This window comes from Balaenoptera acutorostrata, chromosome 6 (genome assembly GCF_949987535.1).
Source record: "Balaenoptera acutorostrata chromosome 6, mBalAcu1.1, whole genome shotgun sequence".
In the NCBI taxonomy this organism is placed as follows: Eukaryota; Metazoa; Chordata; class Mammalia; order Artiodactyla; family Balaenopteridae; genus Balaenoptera; species Balaenoptera acutorostrata.
This window is the reverse complement of record NC_080069.1, coordinates 117,024,282-117,049,107: the sequence shown is the minus strand read 5'-3', so window position 1 is coordinate 117,049,107 and position 24,826 is coordinate 117,024,282. Positions and strand designations below refer to the sequence as shown.

At 52.1% G+C, this 24,826-nt stretch overlaps 2 protein-coding genes across 9 annotated transcripts in view; one reads left to right on the top strand and one right to left on the bottom strand.

Annotated features, from left to right (window-relative positions):
* RALGPS1 (Ral GEF with PH domain and SH3 binding motif 1) overlaps positions 1 to 24,826 on the bottom strand; it is a 292,098-nt gene that overhangs the window by 106,650 nt on the left and 160,622 nt on the right. The window lies entirely within an intron of this gene.
* ANGPTL2 (angiopoietin like 2) overlaps positions 1 to 24,826 on the top strand; it is a 34,394-nt gene that overhangs the window by 6,588 nt on the left and 2,980 nt on the right. Inside the window, exons 2-4 of the mRNA XM_057548194.1 lie at positions 6,799 to 7,667; positions 21,524 to 21,717; positions 23,456 to 23,726. Of these exons, the coding sequence (XP_057404177.1) occupies positions 6,848 to 7,667; positions 21,524 to 21,717; positions 23,456 to 23,726 (1,285 nt within the window). The 5' untranslated portion in view covers positions 6,799 to 6,847. The remainder of the gene's footprint in view (positions 1 to 6,798; positions 7,668 to 21,523; positions 21,718 to 23,455; positions 23,727 to 24,826) is intronic.

Sequence of the window (24,826 nt, the reverse complement as noted above, 5' to 3'; positions counted from 1 at the left end):
TTGATGGAGGTGAGGACATGGACCTTGCAGTCGACAGCTGAATCCCAGTCCCGATATTTACTCCAAGGGACCTTAGGCAAGTGACCTAACCTTTCTGGACCTGGGTTTCCTCTACTGCAAATACAGATAATAATACCTTTCTCCTAGGTAAGGAGACCAAATAGTTTGTTGCCCAATCAGGACACTTTTGAGAATAAAACAGGGTGCTATCAATAATTAATAAGATAATAGGTCTTAACTGGGGCCAACCAGCGTGCATGGTCCCCTATTCATAGGGTTGTAAGCGCCAATGAGATAGAGCATGGCTGAGCACACAGTAAGTTCACAACACACAAATGATAGCTGTTATTATCTATCCTATTGGTCATGTGGTCAGCTGGGCCCTCTAGGGCCTTTTCTTCTGGAAGTTTCCTTTATCTGGATCCCTCCCTAACCCTGGATTACCGATTGGTTTGGCACTACCTAACTGGCACATCATACATCTCAACCAGCTTTGGCGGGAAAAACTGTTTGCCAACTTCAAAGTTTCGATTTTTTCTTTCTGTCCTGATGTTGGTTTAACATCATGATTCATGCTCGGGTCCATCAAACTCACTCAAGCGCAGCTCAAGTTCCTAGCTTCCTGTCAGGGGCCCGCCGGGCACACCGGGAACAGGGGGCAGTTCCAGATTCCCTTGCTGCCTTGAAAGGGGCCCACTTCTCAGGCCTCCTGCAGTGCCTCTGGCCTGGACTCATACCTGGCTTTCATCTGTGATCACAGAATGATGGGGCAGGGCTGGCTGGGGAGGGAGGGGTGGGTTCTGTGAGCCCCCAGACAGGACTACAACGTGGACTAACGATGAAACACCATCCTGAGAGCTGGATTTAATTCAGGGTCAGCAGCCCCGGGGGTCACAAGAGCTCTCCTGTTCTCCCCCTGCTTTGGAGTGGGGGCAGTTGTCAGAGAACAATCTCCTTTGAGTTTTCCTGTCATTTCCATACATGCAGCATGGTATATATCTTGGGGTTCTGTTACCAACTGCTACTTAGTTAAGCTGGTGACTTTGGGCAAAATGACTCATGGACTTTGAATCTCAATAGTTTGCTCACCTGCAATGGGGACAATTGTCAGCTCTGCCGTTAGCCTTAAAAGCATCTTTGAGGGAATTAGAATATTGCTGTGATTTAAATATACAAAACTACAAAGACTATGAATGTGACTTGTGCTCCCTAGGGTTGCATAGTGCACAACCTGGGCCACCATGCACGGCAGCCCTGAAATAACAGCTTCCCTCCCAGGGCTGTTGGGAGGATGAAGTGAGATAATGTTTATAAAGTGCTTGGGTCATGGTGATAAATGGTTGTAGTTACTATTTTTTTCAGTATTTGAAATTTTCTTATTCCTACCCTTTGGGGTGAGAACTCACAAGATGACCCCAGGAAAGCAGCTTCTGCCACAGGGCAGGACACACAGCTCTGTCTTATGAAAACGATTCTTCCCACAAAGTGGCCCCTCACCTGGGCTGCGGTGCTGAGAGGGACATGGACATGCGGTGTGGGGTCCCACCAAAGCAGGCCAAACAGGGACACCTAGAGCTGCCCACCGGAGGCTGGGTGGGACCCAGACCCTGGGGAGGTGGCCTCCCAGTGTGCAGAGCCCGTCACGTGGCTCAGTCGCACCAGCCCCAGTTGTGGGGAGGGAAACCCGTGCATAATGGAAACTCCTCACAATACAATGTGGAAAAGCAATTTCAAGAATCATTTTTATTTTCACTTTGAAGCCAAGGAAAACAGTTGGATTTGCTTTTCTTTGTTGGTCATAGGAAGAAACTGAGGAGCATCTCTTTGATGGGAGTTGAGTTCTTCTCCAGGCCTAAGATGGCTGGAATGCTGGGGAGTTATTTCTCTTGGGATGCAATTAGTTGAATAAATATCAAGAGAGCAAAAGTAAACAAACTCATTACTGTCCATTAAGAACTGCCAAACTTGCAAAAAACTGAGGAGGGGGGTTGGAACCTTTAAGGAAAATAAATTACTCCAAGGCCAAGGGCAGCACAAAGAGCACAGCCCTTGGTGTCAGGCTGACCCCAGTTCTAGGCTGAGTCAGCTCTGGCTCTTGTCTGCCATGTGCTCCTGGGCAAGTCACTTAGCCTGTCTCGGCTTTGGTGCCCCCATTTATAAATTCCCCCCCTTTTATGGGGGGAACACCAACCTTGCTGGATTCCCTGGGACAGTGTATGTCAGGAACCTAGCACAGTGCCCTGTTCCTTCCCTTCCTTCTTGTAACCCGACTGGCTCCAAGTCACTCCCGCCAAGCCCAGACCCCACAGAAATGTGACAGTAAGACCCAAAATCGTGTGGCTTCATGACTGGTCCCACCAGCAGCAATGCAACCTTGAGCAAGTTACCTGACACCCTCTTGAGCTTCAGTTTCCTCACCCTCAAAATGGGCATAATACTACTAACCGGCTCTGAAGGTCGTGGTGATTACATAGATAATGTGTATGTATAGGGCCTCGTGAACCTAAAAAGTCATACGAGTGTTAACCGTCAAGTTTCGTTCTCTTTTTAATTGAACAGCTACAAGAAATGCTCTTTAAAGATTGCACAGTTTCTGACTGCATTTGCACGTCTGGTGCCTCCCCGCTCTGTGCCCAGCGCTGTGTGAGATGCTAGGGACCCCATGACAGCCAGGACCAGTCCAACCAGCGGACTCCTTCAGGGTGGGAGGTGAGGCTAGACAGAACTCCTGGGCAGGCCCAGCTCTGTGACATGGAACAAGGCTCTCGGCTGTCAAATGGGACAGTTAGTCCTGGTATCTCCTCGGGGGGGATGGTAGGATCAAGGAGATGGTACACATGCTGGACACACTGCGGAGTGCGGTCAGCACTTCTCGCTGCCAGTCGGCTTTGCTGGCGCTCTCATGCTGCTATCATGCCATCCCCACCTCTGGTTTTGGAAGCACTTCCACAGTCCTTAGCTATTGTGCAAGGTGGGTTGGATCACCCCACTTCACAGAAGAGGCTCAACCTTCAGGATCTCAAGCCCAGGGGCACAGAACTTTGCCTGGGAAGCTGTGAGAGCCCACACTTGGGAGGGGACAGAACTCAGTGGTAAACAGTGCCACCATGCCAGGTCTCGAGGCCTGAAGCCAAGTTGCCTTCCTGGTCCTGTGGCATTTACTTGGCCAAGGTGGAGCCCTCGCCGGCATCTGCAATCAGCATCACAGCAGCATGGAGAGGCAGGTGAGCGGCCTGTGGGAAGGCAGCGCCGGCAGGCCCGCCCAGGCTAGGAGGGCAGCTCCTCCCCATTGGTGTGGGTTGGGTGTGGCCGCTGGCACAGGAGCAGCTAAAGTGCTTTGGAAACTAGGCAAACGCTCATAAACTCAGCGTCGTTTACACTAACGTCACTGCAGCCCTAACCTCATAGTCCAACCCAAACCAGAGGCTCCAAACACCTTTCTCTGCCTGGCCTGAAAGGCCTGAGCTGGCCTTCGGAACCAAGCTGGGGCTTTCTTAAAGTGGAAAGTAGCTCAGCATGGCCCTGGAGAGCACGGAGTCTGTTTTGTAACTTCCTGCTGTCCAGGCTGCCCACCAGAGAAGCCCCCAGAGGGGTCTGGGGAAGACAAAACCTTCAGGTTCTGTGTCATGGTTGTTATTTTAGGGTAAATTAATGTGAAAACAGAAAGTCATGATGCTAATACTTTATTACTAGAAACCACATTAAGAACATTTCTGTGTAGTCATTAAGAGTTTGAAGGTTTGAGTACATCAGGCCAGGGCTGAGTCCTGGTTCTGCCACCTTCTAGCTGTGTGATTTTAGGCAAGTCACTTAGCCTCGCTGAGTCTCAGTTTCCTCATCTGCAAAATGGAGGGACCTCCCTGGCAGTCCAGTGGTTAAGACTCTGTGCTTCCACTGCAGGCGGTGCGGGTTTGATCCCTGGTCGGGGAACTAACATCCCGCATGCTGCGCGTGGCGGCCAAACAAAAAACAAATAACAACAACAAAAAACTAAAACGGAAATAACAACAGTATCTACCAAGAAGCCATTGTGAGAATAAAGTAGAAAACCCTTGCAAAATGTTGAGTGCAGGGTCAGGTACACAGTGGGCACTCACAAAGTGGATGTTAGGGATGGTAGTAATAAATGTATTACACGCCCACACCCTCAGGCAGTCACTTGCCTGGGGCTCCCCGGCCCCACCTGCTACACCCCTCTTCGTAGCACTCCCCACTTCATGGCAACTGTTGGTGGCTGTGTCTTTTCATTCAGTCCACAAATATTCACTGAGCTCCTACGTATTCCAGGCCCTGTGCTAGGCACCATGGGTGAGGAGTGACCAAAACAGATAAGCCCCCTGCCCTCACGGAGCTTCCACTCTCGGGGGTCAGAAGGGAGACACTACATGCCTGATGGTGACAAGGACTCTGGAAGGGGAAGGTGGCGAGGTCACAATTTTAAGTAAGCAGGGAAGGCCTCACTGGGAAGGTGATATTTCAGCAAAGACCTGAAAGCGGCGGGGGAGTGTGCAACGCGGAAGGGGCCGAGAGTGTTCTAGGCCAGGTCAAGTGCAAAGGCCCCGCGCCATCGGTGCGCTTGAGGAACGCCCGGGAAGCCAGCATGGCTGGAGCAAGTGCGAGATGAGGTCAGGGAGGGAGTGGGGCCACAGCGGGGGGCCTTAGAGACCCATTAGCTTCTTCTCCAAGACGAGGAGCCACCAGAGGATTTTGAGTAGAAGAGTGACCTGATTTGACTTTTTTACAAGGTTCACTCTGGCTGCTGGGCTGAGGAGATGCTGTAATGGGCAAGTGCAGGAGCAGGGAGACCAGTCAGGTCCAGGCGAGAGGTGAAGGTGGGCTGTACCAGGGGAGGTGGGGAGAAGCAGTAGGATCCTGGGAACAGTCCCAGGATATTGCTATTATAATTTGGCGGTGAATTAGATGTGGGGTATGATGGGAAGAAAGGAGTCAAGGATGACTTCAAGTTTGTTGGCCTGAGCAATCAGAAGAACAGAGTTGCCATTTGCTAACGCAGGAAAAACTGGGATGAACAGACCGGGATGGTGATGTGGGGAACCCCAGGAGTTCATTTCTGGATGAGTTACGGTTGAGATGCGCAGTAGCTGTAGCAGCAGTAGTAGTTGAGCAGAAATGTCGAAGAGGCAGTTGGATATATGAGTCTGGACTCAGGGTGAGGCCCAGGCTAGACTGGATGAGATCACCAAGGTACAGAAGACGTCTGAGGACTGAGCTCTGACCACCCCCGCCCCGCCCAGGACAGGGCTGGGGATGAACCAGCAAAGGAGACTGAGGAGTAGCCAGTGAGACAGGAAGAAAGGGTGGTGTTTGGGGAAGGAAGTCCAAGGAGGGAGTGATCTGCCATGTCCCTCGGTGCTGAGAGGCAAAGTATAAGTGAGGACCAGGAACTGGCCATTTGGTCTGGCAAGTGAGGCCCCTGGCGATCCTGTCTAGGACACTTGGAACGGAGGGGACGGGGCCAGGCCTGATGGGAACGGGCTCAAGAGAGAATAGGAGGAGAGGGACTTTCTGGAAACAGTGGGTGTGGGCAACTCTTCAGAGGGTTTTGCTAAAAAGGGGAGCACAGAAATGGAACAGTAGCTGGAGAAGGGATGTGAGGTCAAGAGAGGATTTTCTTTAAGTTGAAAGAAATAACAGCATGACCGTAGAAAAAATGTGATCATGCCGGAGAGCTGGGGGAGAGCTGCTGGAGCCACGTCCCTGAGCAGGCGAGAGGAGCGATCTATGCACGCCTGTCCCCTCCCTCTTGGCCTGGCTCACTCCTACTCAACACTCCAGGGTCAGCATAAAGGTCACTTTCTCAGAGGAGCTTTCCTGACCCCTCTGGTTAGGTCAGTTCCCTGTTCTACCCTTCCACTGCGTACACTACTTCTGCCTCACGGCACTTAGGGGCTGTGTAATGATGGGCAAGCCCCGTGAGGGCAGGGGCTGGCTCTGTCCTGTCTGCAGCTGCATCTCCAGCAGCCGGCACACCGTCTGGCATACCACAGATGTTCAATGGATATCTGGGGAAGGAACAGTGGTCTAAGAATAGAACTGAAACAAATCCGGAGACACATGTCTGTTTTCTGCTCCCACCTGGCTTAATCGTGTTGCAGGGATGGGGGCCGTGCAGTTACTGGCTGCTGGAAATATCTGGATTTAGAAGAGTTGTTTGCTCCTGTTTGGGCTCTGTAGCTTGGCTAACACACAGACCAAAGCCACGTGACTAGACACATCATTCCATTGACACTGTCCATTACAAACTGAACACATCCATACTATGTCTAGCAAATCATTCATTTAACAAATATTGCAGAAAGCTTGCTTAATGCAGCATCCTGGGGATACAGGATGGAAACAGACACAGCGCCGGCCTTTATGGAGCGTAGATCCATGAAGAGATCACACAGAATTCAGATTCACCTCAACTGTGATGGGTGTTACAAAAGGCACGTCCAGGGGGAGACTAAATGGTCTGAGGAGTGTGAGGCAGAGGAGGAGGGAGATGGGACAACCCTTCCTCTGCCTCCCCTCCCAGCTTCAAGCTGCCCTCGTGTGGTTCTCAGGCTCCAGGAGTGGCGGGGCCTCGGCCTGCTGCCTTCAGATGCCCGGTCCCATCCTGTTTCCTTCCTACCTCTGCCGGGCCTGCCTGTCTCCTTCTGTGGCTCCCAGGAGGGCTGCCTCCTGAAGCTGCGTTTTTGGAAACATCTGCCTGATAAGAAGGCTGAGCTCATTTATGGCACAGGCCGCTGGCAGTGACAGCACCCTTACTGAGTCTCCCCTTCTGTTTACTTTCAGGGTTTCATAGTCTCTGCTCTCAAAGAAGAACCCCCACTTTGCAAGGACCATGAGGCCGCTGTGCGTGACGTGCTGGTGGCTGGGACTGCTGGCCGCCCTGGGAGCGGCTGTGGGCCAGAAGGAGGGCTTTGAGGGCACAGAGGAGGGCTCGCCCAGCGAGTTCATCTACCTGAACAGGTACAAGCGGGCCGGCGAGTCCTCAGACAAGTGCACCTACACCTTCATCGTCCCCCAGCAGCGGGTCACGGGCGCCATCTGCGTCAACTCCAAGGAGCCCGAGGTGCTCCTGGAGAACCGGGTGCACAAGCAGGAGCTGGAGCTGCTCAACAACGAGCTGCTCAAGCAGAAGCGGCAGATCGAGACGCTGCAGCAGCTGGTGGAGGTGGACGGCGGCATTGTGAGCGAGGTGAAGCTGCTGCGCAAGGAAAGCCGCAACATGAACTCGCGGGTCACGCAGCTCTACATGCAGCTCCTGCACGAGATCATCCGCAAGCGGGACAATGCGCTCGAGCTCTCCCAGCTGGAGAACAGGATCCTCAACCAGACGGCTGACATGCTGCAGCTGGCCAGCAAGTACAAGGACCTGGAGCACAAGTACCAGCACCTGGCCACGCTGGCCCACAACCAGTCAGAGATCATCGCGCAGCTGGAGGAGCACTGCCAGCGGGTGCCCGCCGCCCGGCCCGCGCCCCAGCCGCCCCCCGCCGCCGCCCCGCCCCGCCTCTACCAGCCACCCCCCTACAACCGCATCATCAACCAGATCTCCACCAACGAGATCCAGAGCGACCAGAACCTGAAGGTGCTGCCGCCCCCTCTGCCCACCATGCCCACCCTCACCAGCCTCCCATCCTCCACAGACAAGCCGTCGGGTAAGTCCTTCCGGGAACCTGCAACATCTGGGCCTCAGAGCCGGGCGCCAGGCTTCCCTTGGCTGTGACCACAAGCGGGGGAAGGGCCGCGGCAAGTTGAAGCCGGGCCAAAGGCTTGCGCAATCCCCCAGCGGTCCCTTGGGCCAAGCCGCAGGAGCCGGTGGGGTGACAGGGGGACCACATTCCTCAGATGGATGCTCCAAGGTAGAACCAGGAAACAGGGGAATCTCAGAAGACAACAAGTGTTTTCTGGCTTCTGATAGGAAAAAAACCCAGGCCTGAGTCTTCTGGGCTCTGCGAGAGGTGCTCTGTGCTGGCAGGTAGGATGTCTCTCCTGCAAGCTCTCGCACTGTGCCTGGCACAGAACTGGCACTTGGTAAATGCTCACGGCAGAAACAACAGACCAGAGGAAAAGAAAGTGTTATCACAGCAGAAGTATGATGAACACATTGTAGGGAGGGGCTGCGGGGGAGGAAGGAGTACTTTCTAAAGCCCACACATTTCCTAGCGTCTGCTGCGTCTAGAATTTTCAGTGATGATTCTATACACTCTTAAATACATGTTTCATCTTAAATAAATATGGTAATTCTCAAAATATCATCATGGGGGAGGAATGGGGCTGCTGGTAGGTTTTGAAGCTTGACCCAGATACTGGCGCCGGGCGCTTTCATGTATATTACATCATGAACCCCCGCAGCTCCTTATGGAAGGTTAACTGAGAGGATGAGTGACCTGCTCACAGGCTTAGGATCCTCAGGCTGGGTCTGAATTCAGGCCTTTTCACTTTAAAGCTGGGGCTGACTCCTCTGTGCTCGAGGACTCTGGGAATCCTCACTCTAGGGGGAGCACGAGCCCAGCCTCCTGAAGCTCAGTCTCTCATTCATCCAGGACCTTGTGTGCCTTACAAATGGGCTGTCGTAATGAGGACTATGTTCGCCTTTGCAAAAAAGTAACCACGTATCTGCTTCAAGTCAGTGATATTTGTACCACTTCGTTATATAAGCAGGGAGATATTTTTACTCAAAGTATCCTGTTTTACATTTATTTCACACTTCTGAAAATAACCACCAGTACTGGGAAGAGCAGTTTCTTGCTAATTCCAGAGAAGGCTGAACCTGAGTGCACGAGGGTGGCCCACGCAAAAGACAAGGGTGGCGCTGTCTGCAGGTCTGTGGGGGTAGCCAGGTGCAGGGCAGAGCATCTTTCCTCGCAGCCAAGCCCTCTACTGGGTGTGCAGGTTGAGGACTTGTGCTCTGGAGCAGACTGACCTGGGTTCAAATTCTGATTCCCCCACTGATTAGCTCTGGGACATTAGGCAAGTCACTTTGCCCCTCAGAGCCTCAGTTTCCCCACCTATCAATAGAGGATGGATTAAAATAGTGCCTACCTGAGGATTCAATGAAATACTGCACAACATGTGGTTAGCACAGTTCTGGGCCCATGGTAAGCTTCAATACGTGGTAGCTATGAGTTTCCTTTGGTCTTGGTCTCTTCATCTTGAAACAAGAGATTGAAATTTAAAAAACAGACCATTTTTAGCTCTGGCATTCTACAGCTGATGACTGGTTCATCTGTACACGTGTCTATTTTAAACTGGGAGTTCCAAAAGAGAGGGCAGAGTGTGCTAATACATCCTGATAGAACACCCAGAGGGTAAAAAGTGCCCATGGCACCAAATGAAGGCTCAGCTGAATGATATAATTCTGACATGAGGCAAGCTGACCTCAATAGTTAGGCAACAGATCTCCTCTCGCTTAAGCATCTCTGGTTTCTGACTCAACAATTCCAGGACATTCCTGAGCTTGAACTAAGCTGGTGGATACATAGTGTAGGAATAAAGACCTAAGTTTGCACCCAGGCTCTACCTCTTATTAGCTGTTCACTCATAAGAAAGTTATTTAGCTCTTCTGAGCCTTAATTTTCTCCTCTATAAAATGGGGAGAAGAGTCATACCATCACAGGGTTGCCGTGGAAACTCAATGCAATCAGGCATGTGATATATATCATGTGGGGCAGCCAACAATAGCTGAGCCCCTACTCTTTGCCAATCACAGTGCTAGACTTGGGGGCTTGTGAAAACGACAGTCCTAACCTCCAGGAACTTAGTCTGGGGGAGACGGCAGATACATGAATGCATTGGGACCTATCCAGTGCCCACCAGTTCTAGACCCTAAAATCAGCACATCAGGTCTGACAAAGGATTTCTCTGAGAGAGAGCACCTGTCAAAGCCAAAATTTCCAGAATGGTGTGAGAATTTACGGGACCAACATAACAAAGTACCTGAAATCAGGAATGCAGTGAAAATCATGGGCTGTGCAGTCACTGTGGTAACACCACGGGGTGCTAAGTGCCCGCCTACAGGCACTACAGCTACTAAGGTGGCATGACTGAGTCTGCCTGCAGTAGAAGGGACAAGTTGGACGGAGGTGGGGACGTAAGAGTGAAGGATCTGTAAGAGTTTACCAGGTGGACTTGGGAGTTGGGCAATTGAGTTACTAGTGGGTCCCCAGTGGAGATGAGTCCATGCAAAGACCCAGGGGCGTGGCCCTAATCCTGGCACCTCAAGTAGTTTGGCTCTCCTGCTTCTTCACGTGCATAATTCAGCCTGGACTGTGTGCATTCCAAGGCTCCTGCGTGCAACCAACCCCCTTCTCTCCCACTTAAGGAAGCACACCTGCATGGAGAGAATGGCAGTGATTTTATTACAGAGGTAATCTGAATGCACTATGATTTACCTTTTTTTTTTTTTTAAGCAAAGCCTTCCCAAACGTTGGTACTAATTGTCAGTAACTGACTCCTTGTGACTCATCTGACCACTGCACTCCCACATGAGGCATTCCCTGCCGAGACTGAGCACCTGGCCGCAGAAGCTGAAGGGGCGGGCAGAGCCTGGAGAGAGGCTGGGAGGCCCTGCCCTTTCCTGGTGCTGGACCAGGCCAGGAGGAAAAGGCAGATGGTCTCTCTCAGCCAATCGGTAGAGAGCTCTTATCAGGCCTGTTCTGAGAACTTAGGGGGCAGGTTCTGGTCTTGGAAGACAAAACCTTCCTCTGTGCTCTGGCCCAACAGATTCTTTGTTCTGGGGACATCACTCAGCCAGAGACACTTCTGCAATTAAACACCTCTGCACTCAAGCCTTGGCAGCTCCTAAATCTTTCATTCCACAACCTCAGAGCCACTTACTCTTTTCCTCATTGTCCGGGCCGCTCAGCCCGCAGCACGCCCTTCCCCAGGGGACTGAGGGAGCCATGGCCACTTATCTGAAGCTGCGCTCACCAGCTTGTTCCCAGCCAGACAGTAACAGGCTGGCCCCAGGCCTCTGAAAGCCTGAGTGACGGAGGCCCAGGCAGCTCCTGGCTTCCCTGGCGTCTCGCTTGGGTTTTGTCCCGTCTCTCTCAGGTCTGGCCAAACCTAAGGGCATTTCCATTAGGGTGATGCCTGTGATAAGACCTGGGCCAAACGGCCCTGCCTGTGGCCCTCTCCCCTGGGCGGGTCCCGTGGCCGCCGCCCTCCCTCCTCCTCTCCACTCTTCCTCACGCTTTCATGTCCCCGACCTCCTCCTCCACGTGTGTGCCCTGTGCGTGCACGTCAATCAGGTCTGCTAAAGAGGAAGGCTGCAGGGGTCACTTTCTAAGAGGCCAAGGAGAGGACAGCAGGGAGCCTCGGCTAGAGCCTGCTCTCAAGGTGGCTCTGGGAGGCCCAGGACACTACTCCTCAGCGCAGCCCAGGCACCGCCATGCACATGCCAGCCCTCCTGCCACGGCACCATCCTAGGGACTGACCAGAGAAGGAAAGGCAGTGTGACCACCAGCTGCCACAGTGAGGCCTTGTCTGAAATGAATCTTTAAAAACCAAAAGGAGGGGCTTCCCTGGTGGCGCAGTGGCTGAGAGTCTGCCTGCCAATGCAGGGGACACGGGTTCGAGCCCTGGTCTGGGAAGATCCCACATGCCGCGGAGCAACTGGGCCCGTGCGCCACAACTGCTGAGCCTGCGCGTCTGGAGCCTGTGCCCCGCAACGGGAGGGGCCGCGATAGTGAAAGGCCCGCGCACCGCGATGAAGAGCGGCCCCCGCACCGCGATGAAGAGTGGCCCCCGCTTGCCGCAACTGGAGAAAGCCCTCACACGAAAACTAAGAGACCCAACACAGTCATAAATAAATAAATAAAATAAATAAATAAAGTATTAAAAAAACTATAAAAAAAAAAAAAAAAAAAAAAACCAAAAGGAGTAGACATTTCTAGCTGTTTTCTCTCCTGAGAAAAACATAATCAGCTCAGTTTGTTTTCTCAGTGGATAAAGAGGGGACCATAAAATCATAAAATATTACAGCTTGTTAGAGGCCTCTCAGATCCCCTGGCATAGCCTTCTTGTCCCAGAGTCTGTCCGTGACAGAGCCAACACTGGTCCCTGGACTTGTAACTTCCAGGATATTAAGGTTCAGAGAGGTTAAGTAATTTAGCCAAGATTACACAGCAAGTAAGTGGCTCAGCCAAGGCTCAAACCCAAGGGTGTCTTAGCCACTCTGGGATACTACACATTCCCATGGAAAGGCTAGGGGGCAACTGGTGTGAAAATCACTCTATAAATGCTTGACTTGACCCCAGGTGCCAGCTGCCTGGGACCCGACTCTCCATCACTATTTCATGTACCAGGTTCCAGGCAGCTCCTTGTAAGAGATCTGGTAGATTTGTTAGGTTTGTTATTAGAACTCTTACGGTTCTGATAACAAAGACATCAGTACTGTGAAAATAAGATAAAGAAAATAGAATTAAGTTAGCCTCATACTACGGAGTTTCTAAAACAACAGAGCTCTGCCACAGAAAACGTAACATGCACCTGCCTTCCAGTAAATGGACCCAACTGAAGCTCCCGATAAATCTGATATTTCATTTGTATCAAATCTGGACAAATTGTCTGGAATTACTTCTACTCAGCATTTTAATGTATAGCTAAGTCTGAAGTCCTGATTTCTTTAAATATGTTAACCCTAAATATATAAAAATCAGTAGCTATGATCTGCTCTTGGGGCCACGTTAGGTGTCAATCACGCTGCTTCACAGATAACACACAGAAACCACCCATCCCTCACAGCAAATGGTCCACGGCCAAGGAGGCACTGGCACCTTGAAGCAGATTGTTTTCCTAGATGGATTTCTCCCCTTATATTTTATTTCCCATTATGAGGTAGGGAATATGTACATTAGACTGTGGTCTAAAATAGAGAACGAGATAGATCATGCATGGCTTCCATTCCTTCTGGAGGTCAAGCGATGGTCTGTCCAGGTGAGCGCTGCTGGTCCCACATGCGCCTGAGGCCCGGCGGAGGGCTGGAGAAGGGCATTGTGAGGACAGTGAGGGTGACTACAGCCACCAAGCACTCAGCCTTTACGGTCACAGGGCCTGCGGGGAAAACCAAATCTGGCTCTCTTGCCTCCAGAGCCTGTGCTGTTTTCACTGTGCTATGCTGTCATGTTTCTAGAATGTTATTGTTGAACAAAATAAGACTCCCAAATTCATTACAAACTACATAAGTGATATTTCAACGAGCATTTTTTGCTAGCTTCTTCATAAACAAAAGCCACTTGAGCTCAAGTTGGGTCATCTTCCTCCTAGCTTTGCTTTCTCTTCTCTCCTCCCGGGGTACTTTGGAGCGGAGTGTGATGGCAAGCTCTCCCTCTATTACTCAGGCACTTTGCAGGGAGGACATTCGGCTAAATGCTCAGGCTATTTACAGCCCCGGGAGATAAACCACCAGCTTGTTATTGTTACAAGTGGTGAGCTGGCATCCTGTGGCCTGGAAATCCCAACAGTTTGGCATTGGGCAAAATGAACGTAATCTAGAAAATCCTGGAGCTCAGGCCTCTGTGGCCAGCTCACTAGTCACACGAATGGACTGCTGTGGTGAACTGATGCTGTGAACTGTATCATAACCCTGAGATACTCCCCCAGAAAAAATGATAAAGAAAGCAGCATGAAGTGAGCATCATACTACAGTGTCTAAGACAAGGTTGGCCAGGTTTGTCGAGCACAGTGCGTCATGTACTATTGTAAAAGTAACACAGCCCACTTCTCAGTGATCTCAGTCAGCAGCAAGGAGGGAGGGAGGCCAAAGAGACTGCCCCAGGAACACTGAGACAGCCCCTTCCACCTCTGCAGCACTTCAGCTGCCCCTGAGATGACTCTGGACGAAGAGCATGTTGGATCCTGGCCCTGCATCTCGGGGTGAGCCAGTGGAGCTGCAGGGCCTGGAGTGCTTTTATGTCATTTCTTCAAATGAATAAGTGATTTTCCCTTAATGGATTTTTTGAATAATTTAAGTTAAAATTACTATACATGCAGAGAGAAATTTCACTAGGAAAGTTTTAAGCTTAAGTGACAAATATAACAGTTTTTTAAAATTTTCCAAATGTTGAAATTAAGATATCTTAGGTGGTGTGTTAGAGTGCCATCGAAAAGAACAGAAAATCCAATCATCTGGGCCTACCCCGGGCATAACGTGCAGTCTTTCTACTACAGACTGTCCAGGCTTCCCCAGATAACAGGTTTCCTTTCTCAAGGTTTGGTCTGGCTGCTAATTATCCTTTGTTGTGGGGATCCCTGTTTCCAGATGGATTTATTATTATTGATTCTCAAACTGGAAAGAACAGAATGAAGATGACAAAGGGAACGCAGCTCATGGTGGTGAGAAGACGGGAGATGGAGGAAGGCACGGGAGGCGCCAGGTGACTCTCGGCACTAGACTGGGAGGGTCAACACATGGTCACTGCCCCGAGAAGGCTTCTGCCCCAGAGAAGCCCACGGTCTGGTGGGGAGACAGACCCCCACAATCCCAATACGTGTGACAGCCACAGCACAGTACAGTGGAAAGAACCAGGGCGTGGGAGGCAGAGCCGAGTTCTAACCCCACGTCCTCTGCTTCCCAGTCGTGTGAGTGCTCTGAGCAGGGGCTTGTGAGGCTGAAATAAAATTGTGTAAAGCACCTGGCATGTGAAAGGCTCTAGATCCGAGGCATTCATCATTCTTACTATATTCCAGTGAAGATAGATATGTAAGGCACTGTGGGAACCCCGAGAAGGATCGAGTAGCTCTTCTGGAGTTGGGGCAGGCTTCCTGGAGGAGGGGACGAGGAGGGCTGAGGGCAGGCAGATGTGCTCTCACAACCACTGCCACTATCATCAAGAAATCATGAAGATCAGGCCTGGTGCTGGGCAAATGTCCTGTGTTCAGAAAGAGAAAAAGGATGACATACTAGAAATTGCATACCAGTTGGCATGTGGTCAAACCCCAGTGAAATTATAGAAAAGATTATGAAGAGGGATGTGTGAGCATTTAGAAAAGTAAGAGGTGATCAATGAAAGCCAACAAAGGTTCTCTCAGAACGAGCCCATAAGCTGATTCCCTTTCTTGGGAAGGGTGAACGGGTTGGCCAACCACAGGAACGACCCCCCATCCGCGATCTGCGGGGCACAGTCATGGGTCTGATGATCTCCTCCACGATGTGCCCACAGAACAGCACCACTCAGTCCCATCACTGCGACCGGGGAGCCCAGGGCTTCACCCCACCAGTCCGGGGAGCCCTAGGGAACTGCTCACCTCTGCACCCAGGGAGCCCCCCCAGAGCCCCTCCCAGTCTGACCTCTTTTCTTTTTAAAATCGCTTTAAAGTCTCTGTCTCTCCCCCTGCCCAAGGGTACTGGTGGAAACCTAGGAGTGGGCACAGTGCTTTTGAAAGTGTTCTCTGGGAAGCAATACTGTAATATCTGTTTATCCTGAGGTCAAACAGGCAGAAACAGGATCCCTTCAAGCTCTTCATGGGCCCAAGGGGCTCTTATTTGGGGATGCCTCAGAATGTACCAAGTGCGTTGAAATACACCCACCTCGCACATCTAATATAAATTTTACTGTAAAATTTTTAAAAGGATTTTTAATAATTTTGTGTTTGTGTTTGAAATTACTTGGCCAAGTGCAGCACAATTAATTTATGGTTGGCTCTGGTTTCTCGGCAAACATCAGGCATGTTCAGGAATTCTTGTGAAGTGAGAAGAATGTAACCTACAAATTGTTTTCAAAAGTAATAACGTTTTTTATGAAGACTAAATTTAGCAATTAATGAATTCGACAAAATGTTACACTTTGTAGAAATTTAATTATATACTTAAAAATTTTGACTTTGCAGTTTTCTTTTCATATTTTATAGCTAACAAATTTTTTTAGGCCTCAAATACTTTTCATAAACTCCTGAAAAGCTTGTCAGCCCCAGGCAGTGTGCTCGTTGTCCAAGGACTTAAAGGGCCTGAACAGCAGGCACGAGCGTCTGGACTCTTTCCCCAGAAGGACCAGAAACGGTACTTAGAATGTCACCTCTGGGGCGCTGCAGGAACTTGACTGAGATGGCTTTGGGAATGTACCGTCTGTTCCTGTGTTAGGTTACTGTTTTGTGCTCTGGTTCACTGAAAAGTGGTGAGTGACATAGAATATACATGTGCACAACCAAAATATGATTTCCCCATCCGTCTGGATACATGAGACTCGAGCAGCGCACGTGATTGTTCCTCGCCCCCCACACTGGGTTTCGGCTCTCCTGCCTCACCCGGGACGCCTGGCAGGTCCTCATGCTGGCCAGGGTGGGACTCACGCCTAAGCAGGACTCACACCTAAGCAGTGGACATGTGCCCTGGTGCTCAGATTATTCATTTGGGTCAGAAAATCCAATTTCAACACAACTAGTCATTTCTCCTGTTAGAAAACTGGTTCAGGGAGTGGCCAAAAGACTTGTTGGAGGCAGACCATCCATGAGAATAATAGGAAACAGCACACGGTTCTCACATAAGAGCAGTGCTTCCTGGTGACATCACAGAAGCCTCTCTGCAGTGCCCACATATGGACTAAAACACCCCAGAACTTCTCCTGCAGGCCACAGGGTCCTCCGTGTGGCCTCAGGTAGGCAAGACTGGAGACTTGGGCTTAGCGGGTAGAGAGGCCTGTCAGGCTGCTGGCCGGCTGCGTGGTCTAGCCCAGCTGACGGCCGGGAAGGACTCTGCCCCTCTCGCCACGGCTCAGGCGCAGCAGGGAGAAGAGGCATCGCTCTGGCCCACACAGGCCCCATGTCTACCCACTTCTCAGCTCCTGGCCTCGGCCAATCGGCCGGGTCAGATATCCATGGGGCCGCACTTCCCTAGTGGAGGGGTGACTGCATTGAAAATTGATGCAGTTGGTGAGCCCATTTCTCCACTGGGGCCTGGGTGGGCGAGTCAGGCTGAAGGTGGTCTGCCTCAGACCCACAGGGAGGACACTGGAACTAGGAAGTTACCCGTAGGTCTGGGCTGGCTGCGGGCTCCAACTCGGCTTTACCAGAAGGCCCTACAACACTGGGGGTATTGAGCCCCGGAGCAGCCAGCAGTGAGTGGCTCCTGGCTTCCCGGGAGGCGAGGAGCCCTGTGTGCCTGACCCCTCTGTCAGGAACCCCAGTGAGGAGGAAGGGACCAGGGAGGGGACTTAGGCCCCCAAACCCGATCGCCTCCAATGCTCACCAGACATCGGGGTCTGGGGGCCCAAGACCTGTGAACTCTGTGTTCCCGCTGCCACTGTCCCTTCTCCCCGAGGCCTCCTGACTGCAGGGCCTGTGTGCCTTCCACACCCTGTGCTGCTCCTCTAGGGAGCCACACAGACTCGGCTCGGCCATGGCAGCTGCGCTTTCCTTCATGTGGAACGTTCTGGCTGCAGCTCCGCCGACAGTGTAAATATATTCTTCACAGAGATGAGGTCGGGGCGCTCCCTGCACTCACAGCCTTGGTGCCGCTGAGTTAGTGTTGGCTTGGTGCTCCGGGCAGGGCTGCCCTTTCAGAAGGAGCGCCAAGTGAAACCCCGCCGGGTACTCCGCACTGCTCCAAGGAGAGCCCTGCCCACCGCACACTGAAGATGCAGCTTCATTGACAAAAAAAAAAAGGTTTCCATTCTTCATTCCCATTAGTCTTTGTGGCCCTCTCTGCTGAAGTTCTGACTTTCACAGTATGCCTTTATGGAAAACATCCATCGGTAAATAATCTTATACTTGGTCTTGGAAATCCGAAAGCAAATACAGTCGCTTGTTTGGGGCTAGGGGATGGCGGGGAGTGGACAACTTCAAAACTACCAGCTTTCATCTATCGAAGGAAAGAAAAAAAGCACCCTCTCTGGCACCTGCCCTGGTTGGCCTCGTGAGGGGTGCTGTGTTCGGGAGACCCTCAGAACAGGTAGGGTTCTTTCCCTCTGTTTACAGAAGAGATGGAGGCTCAGTAAGGACCTGCCCAAAGTCACACTGTGAAGAGATGCGGCCACCGAGCTTTGAGCTAAGGGCTCCTGACTCCGAGTTTGGGGTCCTGTCCCCAGCACACAAACGCTTCTTGCACAGATTCCTGAGTTAATGTCTGACACCTCGGCTGACCCCCAGCAATGACATTGTGTATACGTAACAGGTGTAGATTTCTCATCAGAGGAGGAAGTTTTGCCTCAGCCGTTTTAATAGAGCCACATGATAATCTTACTGCTGCCGTTTTCTGCTGCTTTATCATTTTACTGCTGCCAACTTTTCAACGCCAAGTATTTTTCTGACTAATTTTCATCCATCATTTAATTTTCTGACCTTTGCCACTAGTGCCTTTAATAAGAAAAGGGAACGTGTTTGAATGCCGGAGATCTTCTAGAGCTCTGCAAGGGTATCTGAGAGATAACTGTCTGGAAACATTCTTGATGGAAAGTCCTCAGTGTCATGTGAAGTGCAGGATGTAGGAGATGTATGGAGATTTTTTTTAGTAACAGCAGAAAATACTAAACACGTCTACACTATTTTGCACTTACTCCATGATTCTAGAAAGCATGTCATACCTAAAAAGCCTTCAAGGAAAGAACTGCTAGATTTGCCTTTTAAAAAAAGGAAAGGAAAGATTCTCCATCATAAGAAACACTAAAATAGTTGTAAAATAGTCGAAATCGTTGTAAAATGGGCAAAGGACACCAAAAGGTAAGCATAGAAGAAAAACAAATCAAAGATTTAAAAAGGCATAACACCTTGACAGAGAAGAAGTATAAATTCTTATTTTTCTTAACCTGGCTGACCGGCAATGATTAAGACTAGTTGTAGGGACACAGAGAGAAGTCAGCCTGGGCCCCCTACCCTGGAGTCCGCTCCGGTTGAGGAAAAGGATGAGGGCTTTTGAGTGTGGGCTCTGGACGACCACTGGGTTCAGATACCGCACCTGCCCCTACCGGGAGGGAGTGTCACCCAACGTCCCCACGCTCCAGTTTCCTCATCTGTAGATTGGGGAGACTACTAGCTACCTGGCAGGTGTGTCAGGAAGATCTTGGGTATAAATGCATGGATGGGGCATGTAGTAAACGCCCAGCACATGTTGGCTAGTAGAAATATTTTATTGTACCTACCGTTCCAGTCAAGCCTCTCTCAGAGCCAGGGTTTCATAATCTGGGGTTTGGAAGTCCATTTACCTTCTGATTATAAGCAAAATTGTGTGTCTGTGCATCTTTCTAGATAGAGGGTCTGGAGCTTCTTCTCCCAAACTCTTAAAGGGATTGGTTGGCTCCAAAACATTTAAAAACACTTGCCTTTTAAAAACAGCCCTTTGTAGAAATGTCAAAGGTAAAGCTGGAACCACTCAGGGAACCCACACAGGTAGCGTAGGCTGGGAGCCGCGAGGCTGACCGGCTACCCTCCTGGCGTCCTCGAAGCTTCTCCCCATGCGGCGCCGCCTTCAAAGCTGGCCTTTCAGCCTGAGAATCCATGGAGCCCTACGGCGGCTCTGCAGGAAGAGGCCTGGCTGCTCGTTTTCAGTTGGGTGTTATTCTGCAGGCTTCTGCCGGACCTTCTGTCACCAGCTTCCGCATCGAATGGCCTCTCCTGTGCTTCTGACTTGGTATCGAGCTGGGAGGCCTCCCACGCCCGCTCTGTGCTCTGCTCCAGCTGCCGGAGACAGACTCCCATTCTCTGCTTTGGTCCCCGGGGCCACGGGCTGAACACAACCAAAATCTTTCTCTCCTTCATGAATGTCCTTTCTGGAGGTCTGGCCTCCCCTTCCCAGGACGGAAGAGGCACAAGGCAAAGAAGGAAGCAGCTGCTTGTGCCACATCTGCTACCGGGCGGGTGCTTGGGGCCCTGGCCATCCCTTGGGGGAAGGAGGCTGGCCAGCAGGTAAATGGCTGGAGGATGAAGGGGGAGCCCCAGTTAGCTGTCAGCGGTGAGCACCCACGCCCACCTTTCTTCTCGGTGCTGTTGAGCGCTGGGGACAGAGGGGTGAGCAAGACAGCCCCTGCCCTGCCGTCAGGTTCCAGGTGGGGATGCTCACACACATCTGTGAGGCCTCAGGAAAAGCCCACTTGAGGTGTCCAACAAAGACCACACCCAAACTTGTCCTGTTTAACCGTCAGGTGTGGACTAATCCAGCCCAATCCCAGCTAGGGAGGAACGTGAGAAGTCTGATCTACACAGGAAAAGCTAAATGCACCCGTCCCTGATGCCTGCCCTTTCCGCCCTCCCCCACACACAGGAAGGACAGGATTCCACAGGAACTCAGGCTGAGAGAAAGCTGGTGAAGTCAGCTCCCCGCTCGCTGGGCATGGGAGCAGCCTCCGCCTGCGCTAGGCTTCCACTGCCCGGCACAGGACCTGCTAGGACCGGGACTCAATAAACAGTTGTTGAATAAACATACACATTAATAGAATAAGATGGAATTTTCTTAGGACGTTTGGTCTTAACCATTCTCAGTTTAGGATTGTTCTGAAGAGAAGCTGAAGCTATGTGTGGTGATTTTATTTATTGTAAATACACAGTTCAATGGTTAGGTCTTAAAAAACTTCGCAAGTTTTCTCAGATCAATAAGGAAGAAGCCAGCTTATCTGGCCCTTGGCGACTCGGGTTTGTACCCTCTTGCTGACGTGACCAATGTCCAAACACAGGAAACCACCAGGGGAAGTGGGGGAGGGGTGTTGAGAGACCTACGGTAGCGACACCCATCCCTTCTGACTGGGCTGCCCAAGCTCGGGGACGTCACAGATCACAGAACCCATCTCGTCTCAGTTTCAAAAGAGAGCCATGGATTGGAAGGTGCCCTAGACACCATCCTTTAAGCGCATGGACCTCGAAACATGGGCTCTGAGCACCTGGCCTTCGGTGAGCCTCCTTTGGAAAATTCAGATGGAGCTGAACAGAAACTTGGCCCCCCCAAAAGGTCTTTGGAGGCCAGCTCTGAATCCCAGAAATATCCCGAAACCTCTGGCTACAGATTCTGGGCATTGCTTGGGCCCCTGTGACCCCCATGGAAGTTCACTTACAAAAACTGCAGCGACTGTCACCAAGCACCGTCGCTGGGAAGGCGGGCGTGGAGTCAGCCGTGCTGGGAGGGGCAGCGAGCCCGGCTCACTGACCGGGCGGAGCCCGCTCGGTGCTGACGGACGCTGCTGTCTCTCAGCAGGCTCGCATCTCTTTTTGCCAATATAACCAACTTAAAAGAAAAAATCACTCCAGGAACTGCACACAAACGATCCAAGCAATCCTTACAGCCCCAATGAGGTAAACATGATCTCCCTTCTACAAACTGGGGAAACCGAGGGCTTGGAGAGGTAAGGAAGCTCGCCCAAATCACACCATGGGGGAGTCAGGGGTGAAAGTGCGCCCAGAACCCAGGCATCCAGACCCCTAGCCCTGGGCTACCCAAATCAGGCCCGTCACCCTGCAGGTCTGTGGCTTCCAGCTGGAATCCTGCCCGAGGCCGTGCTGTGCGGGTCGCAGCCAGGGGTGGGGGGAGGGGGAGGACGTGGCTCGGCGGCCGGGCAGCAGGGAGGTCTGTGACGCCGCCCTCCTGTGTCCCCAGGCCCCTGGAGAGACTGCCTGCAGGCCCTGGAGGACGGCCACGACACCAGCTCCATCTACCTGGTGAAGCCAGAGAACACCAACCGCCTCATGCAGGTGTGGTGCGACCAGAGACACGACCCCGGGGGCTGGACCGTCATCCAGAGGCGCCTGGATGGCTCGGTCAACTTCTTCCGAAACTGGGAGACGTACAAGGTGAGGACTGCCCACTTGACTGCCGGGGCCCTCTGAAGGAGGCGCCTGCTGCCCGTCAGGGCCCGTGTGGCCCAAGGGAGGAAGACACTGACGGGGCCATTTCTGCAAACCCACCAGGGTTGCGGGGACCAGCCGCTCCTTCGCTGTCCCACTGGCAACTGTGGCAGGACAGAGACAGGGGTTCGGACCACAAAAGCCCCACGAATGGGGTGGGAATTTCGAAATGCTGGGGTGCAGTAGACCCTCACCCCAGCCAGGTGTGGGGAGCACCTTGGTCCCAGCTGGGGCTCTCAAAGACCTGTCCTCACAGCCCAGAAGGGGCAAGTCCCAAGGCTCCCAAGCCCCGGGAAAATCTCCCACACAGCCCGTTTTGGGGAACTGTGGGAATACTTGGGTCTTAATTCCAGGGCTCATCCTCTGGGCTCCCAATTCCTGGGAAGTTGAATGCTCTTCCTTGTAGGAGGAAAGGCTGCAAGGGCTCCACCCCACACCTGTCTCGCTCCTCTGAACAAAGAAGTGGTACCGAGGACGCGAGGGCAGCTGAGTTCCCTGACACCTGCCACACGCCAGGCGCAGCGCTGGGTGCTTCCGTTCCTTACCTCCTTTGCTCTCACATCAACCCCAGGAGGGAGAGACTGGTCTGGACCCAGTTTACAGATGAAAAGGTGGCACAGACAGGAAGGGGGAGAGCAGTGAATGCAGCCTAGGCCTCTGACACCTGCAGAGCCGACAAACTCCCTGGACCACGACACCCACACGTGGCTTTGCCATGCCCCCGTCCTGTCCTGCTTGCCCTCCAACCCACCTCCTGACCAGCCTATGCCTTTGTTTTCTCCTCTTTCTCCTCTGCCTCCTAGTTGAGAGGTTCCTGAAGACACCCTAACTCCTTCCGCCTCCTTTCCACATTCTCTTCCTCAGAGCAGTAGGTGCAGTGGTTAAGGCTGGGTTCTTAGTTCAAATCCTGGCTCACCCTCACGCACTCTGGGACCCTGGGCCTCCCCAGGCCTCAGTCCACCCACCCTAGGGAGGATAATGATAGTACCTAGCTCACAGAGTTGGCATGAGGGTTAATAAAATAACCTACGGAAAGTTCTGCCAACAGTGCCAATATACCGTAAGTACTCACTAAATACTAGCTATTATTATCATTAATGAATCCACCTATTTTTCAAGACTTCAAGTGGCCACCACTCAGCTGATGACACCCAAAAATACTTGGAAAAACTATAACAAATCCACTGGATTCTAGACCTAGGAGGGTGCCCAGGTGGATGTGGCATGCTTTGTCACAGCTCACACCTGTGCATTAGTTTAATGGGACCCTCACACACAGCCCCTTCCCAGAGAAGGGAACAGAAGCTCAGAGAAGGTAAGGGAATTGTCCCAGGAACTCATGTTGCATGCCTACTGTGTCCTAGGCTCTTAATTTACCATATTACGTGTGTCCTTATAGCAACCCTGCAGGGAAGGTAACATAGCGTCTCCCACATTCACACGATGCCTAGCATGAAACAGGCACTCTCTAAATAGTCTTGAGTGTTGCATGACTGAGGCTCAGACGGGCAAAGTGACTCATCAAGTGACAGCCAGGTGGGGGAGTGGGGAATTAAATGCAGGCCTGCCTTCTGCTCTGCCTGTTTCCAGGCCTCTCTGTCTGGTGCTGAGCAGCTGACAGCCGGGCCCTGCTGGCTGAGCGCACTACATATTCCTCACTAATGCTTGCCCACGTTTTCCCCAGCAAGGGTTTGGGAACATCGACGGCGAGTACTGGCTGGGCCTGGAGAACATTTACTGGCTGACGAACCAAGGCAACTACAAACTGCTGGTGACCATGGAAGACTGGTCTGGCCGCAAGGTCTTCGCAGAATATGCCAGCTTCCGCCTGGAGCCTGAGAGCGAGTATTATAAGCTGCGGCTGGGGCGCTACCATGGCAACGCTGGTGACTCCTTTACCTGGCACAATGGCAAGCAGTTCACCACCCTGGACAGGGACCATGATGTCTACACAGGTAGGACCAGTGGCGTCACACCCATGTACAGGGCAGGGGAAAGAGGTCAAAGCCGAGCCTCTGACTCCCAGGCCCGAGAACGGGAAGATCCCAGGGCCCAGCTGCCCAACCCCGTTCCCATCCCCTGAAGGCCCACTCCTTTGCCCTCTGCCCACAGATCCCCTTCGCAAGGCTGGGTCAGCATGGCATTTACAAAAAGGGGAAGGTAAAGAGGTACACAAATTACATATCCGAGGGCCACTCTGGGCCAAGCTGGACATTGTACTGGGCTGTGCACTGCATCACTCCCTGCCTGAGGCACTGGGTGTCACGGCGACATGTCCCCATGTTACACCCTGGCTAACAACGCTGCCCCACCTCCTACATGCCTGTGCCCTTGGGCACGCTGTTCAATCTCTCTGGGCCCGTTTCCACATCTGGAAATAAGGACATACCGACGTAGCGGGGTGGTGAGAAGGGAGAATGTGCCTGAAGTGCTTCGTCTGGGACTTGGCGGAGTCAGGCTCTGAGTGGGTGCAGTCTCTAGTGTGTACTGTCAAGGCAGTGCTATGGGAAGCTATGAGAGGAAACCAGGTAGGAGAGATGAAACGACCTGTCCAAGATCACATGCCTCAAGTCCAGGTCTTTATTAAACAAAAAAACAAGGGAAAAAGCAAAAAATTGTAAGAAACACACACAGTCCAACCCTGAGTCCAGACATCAACCCCCGACATTCATCTCAAGGCTCCACACTTCAATTCCTTGAGATGAGGGCCCCTGGGCCCTCGCTGGCTGGTCCCTGAGGAGCCAAGCCCGCCTCCAGGCCAAGGTTGTTCTCATGGGCAAACCCCTCCTGCCCCAGCTCCCCGATAGGTCCCAGTCTAAAGGCCACAGCCTCCCCTTTGACGACTGTCCCAGGAACCACCTGCACTTCATTGGCAAGCCCGGCTGCCTACATCCTGAGGAGGGATCCCTACTCCAGGTCCCTACAGCAGCAGACTGTTCTCACCACACTGGGGGAAACACCAACACCTCTACCTACTCCCTGGTGCAGAACTGACCCTGACGCAGGGGCCCCGAGGAGGCAGCGTGCCATCTGAGGCCGGGGCTGCCGAGACTTC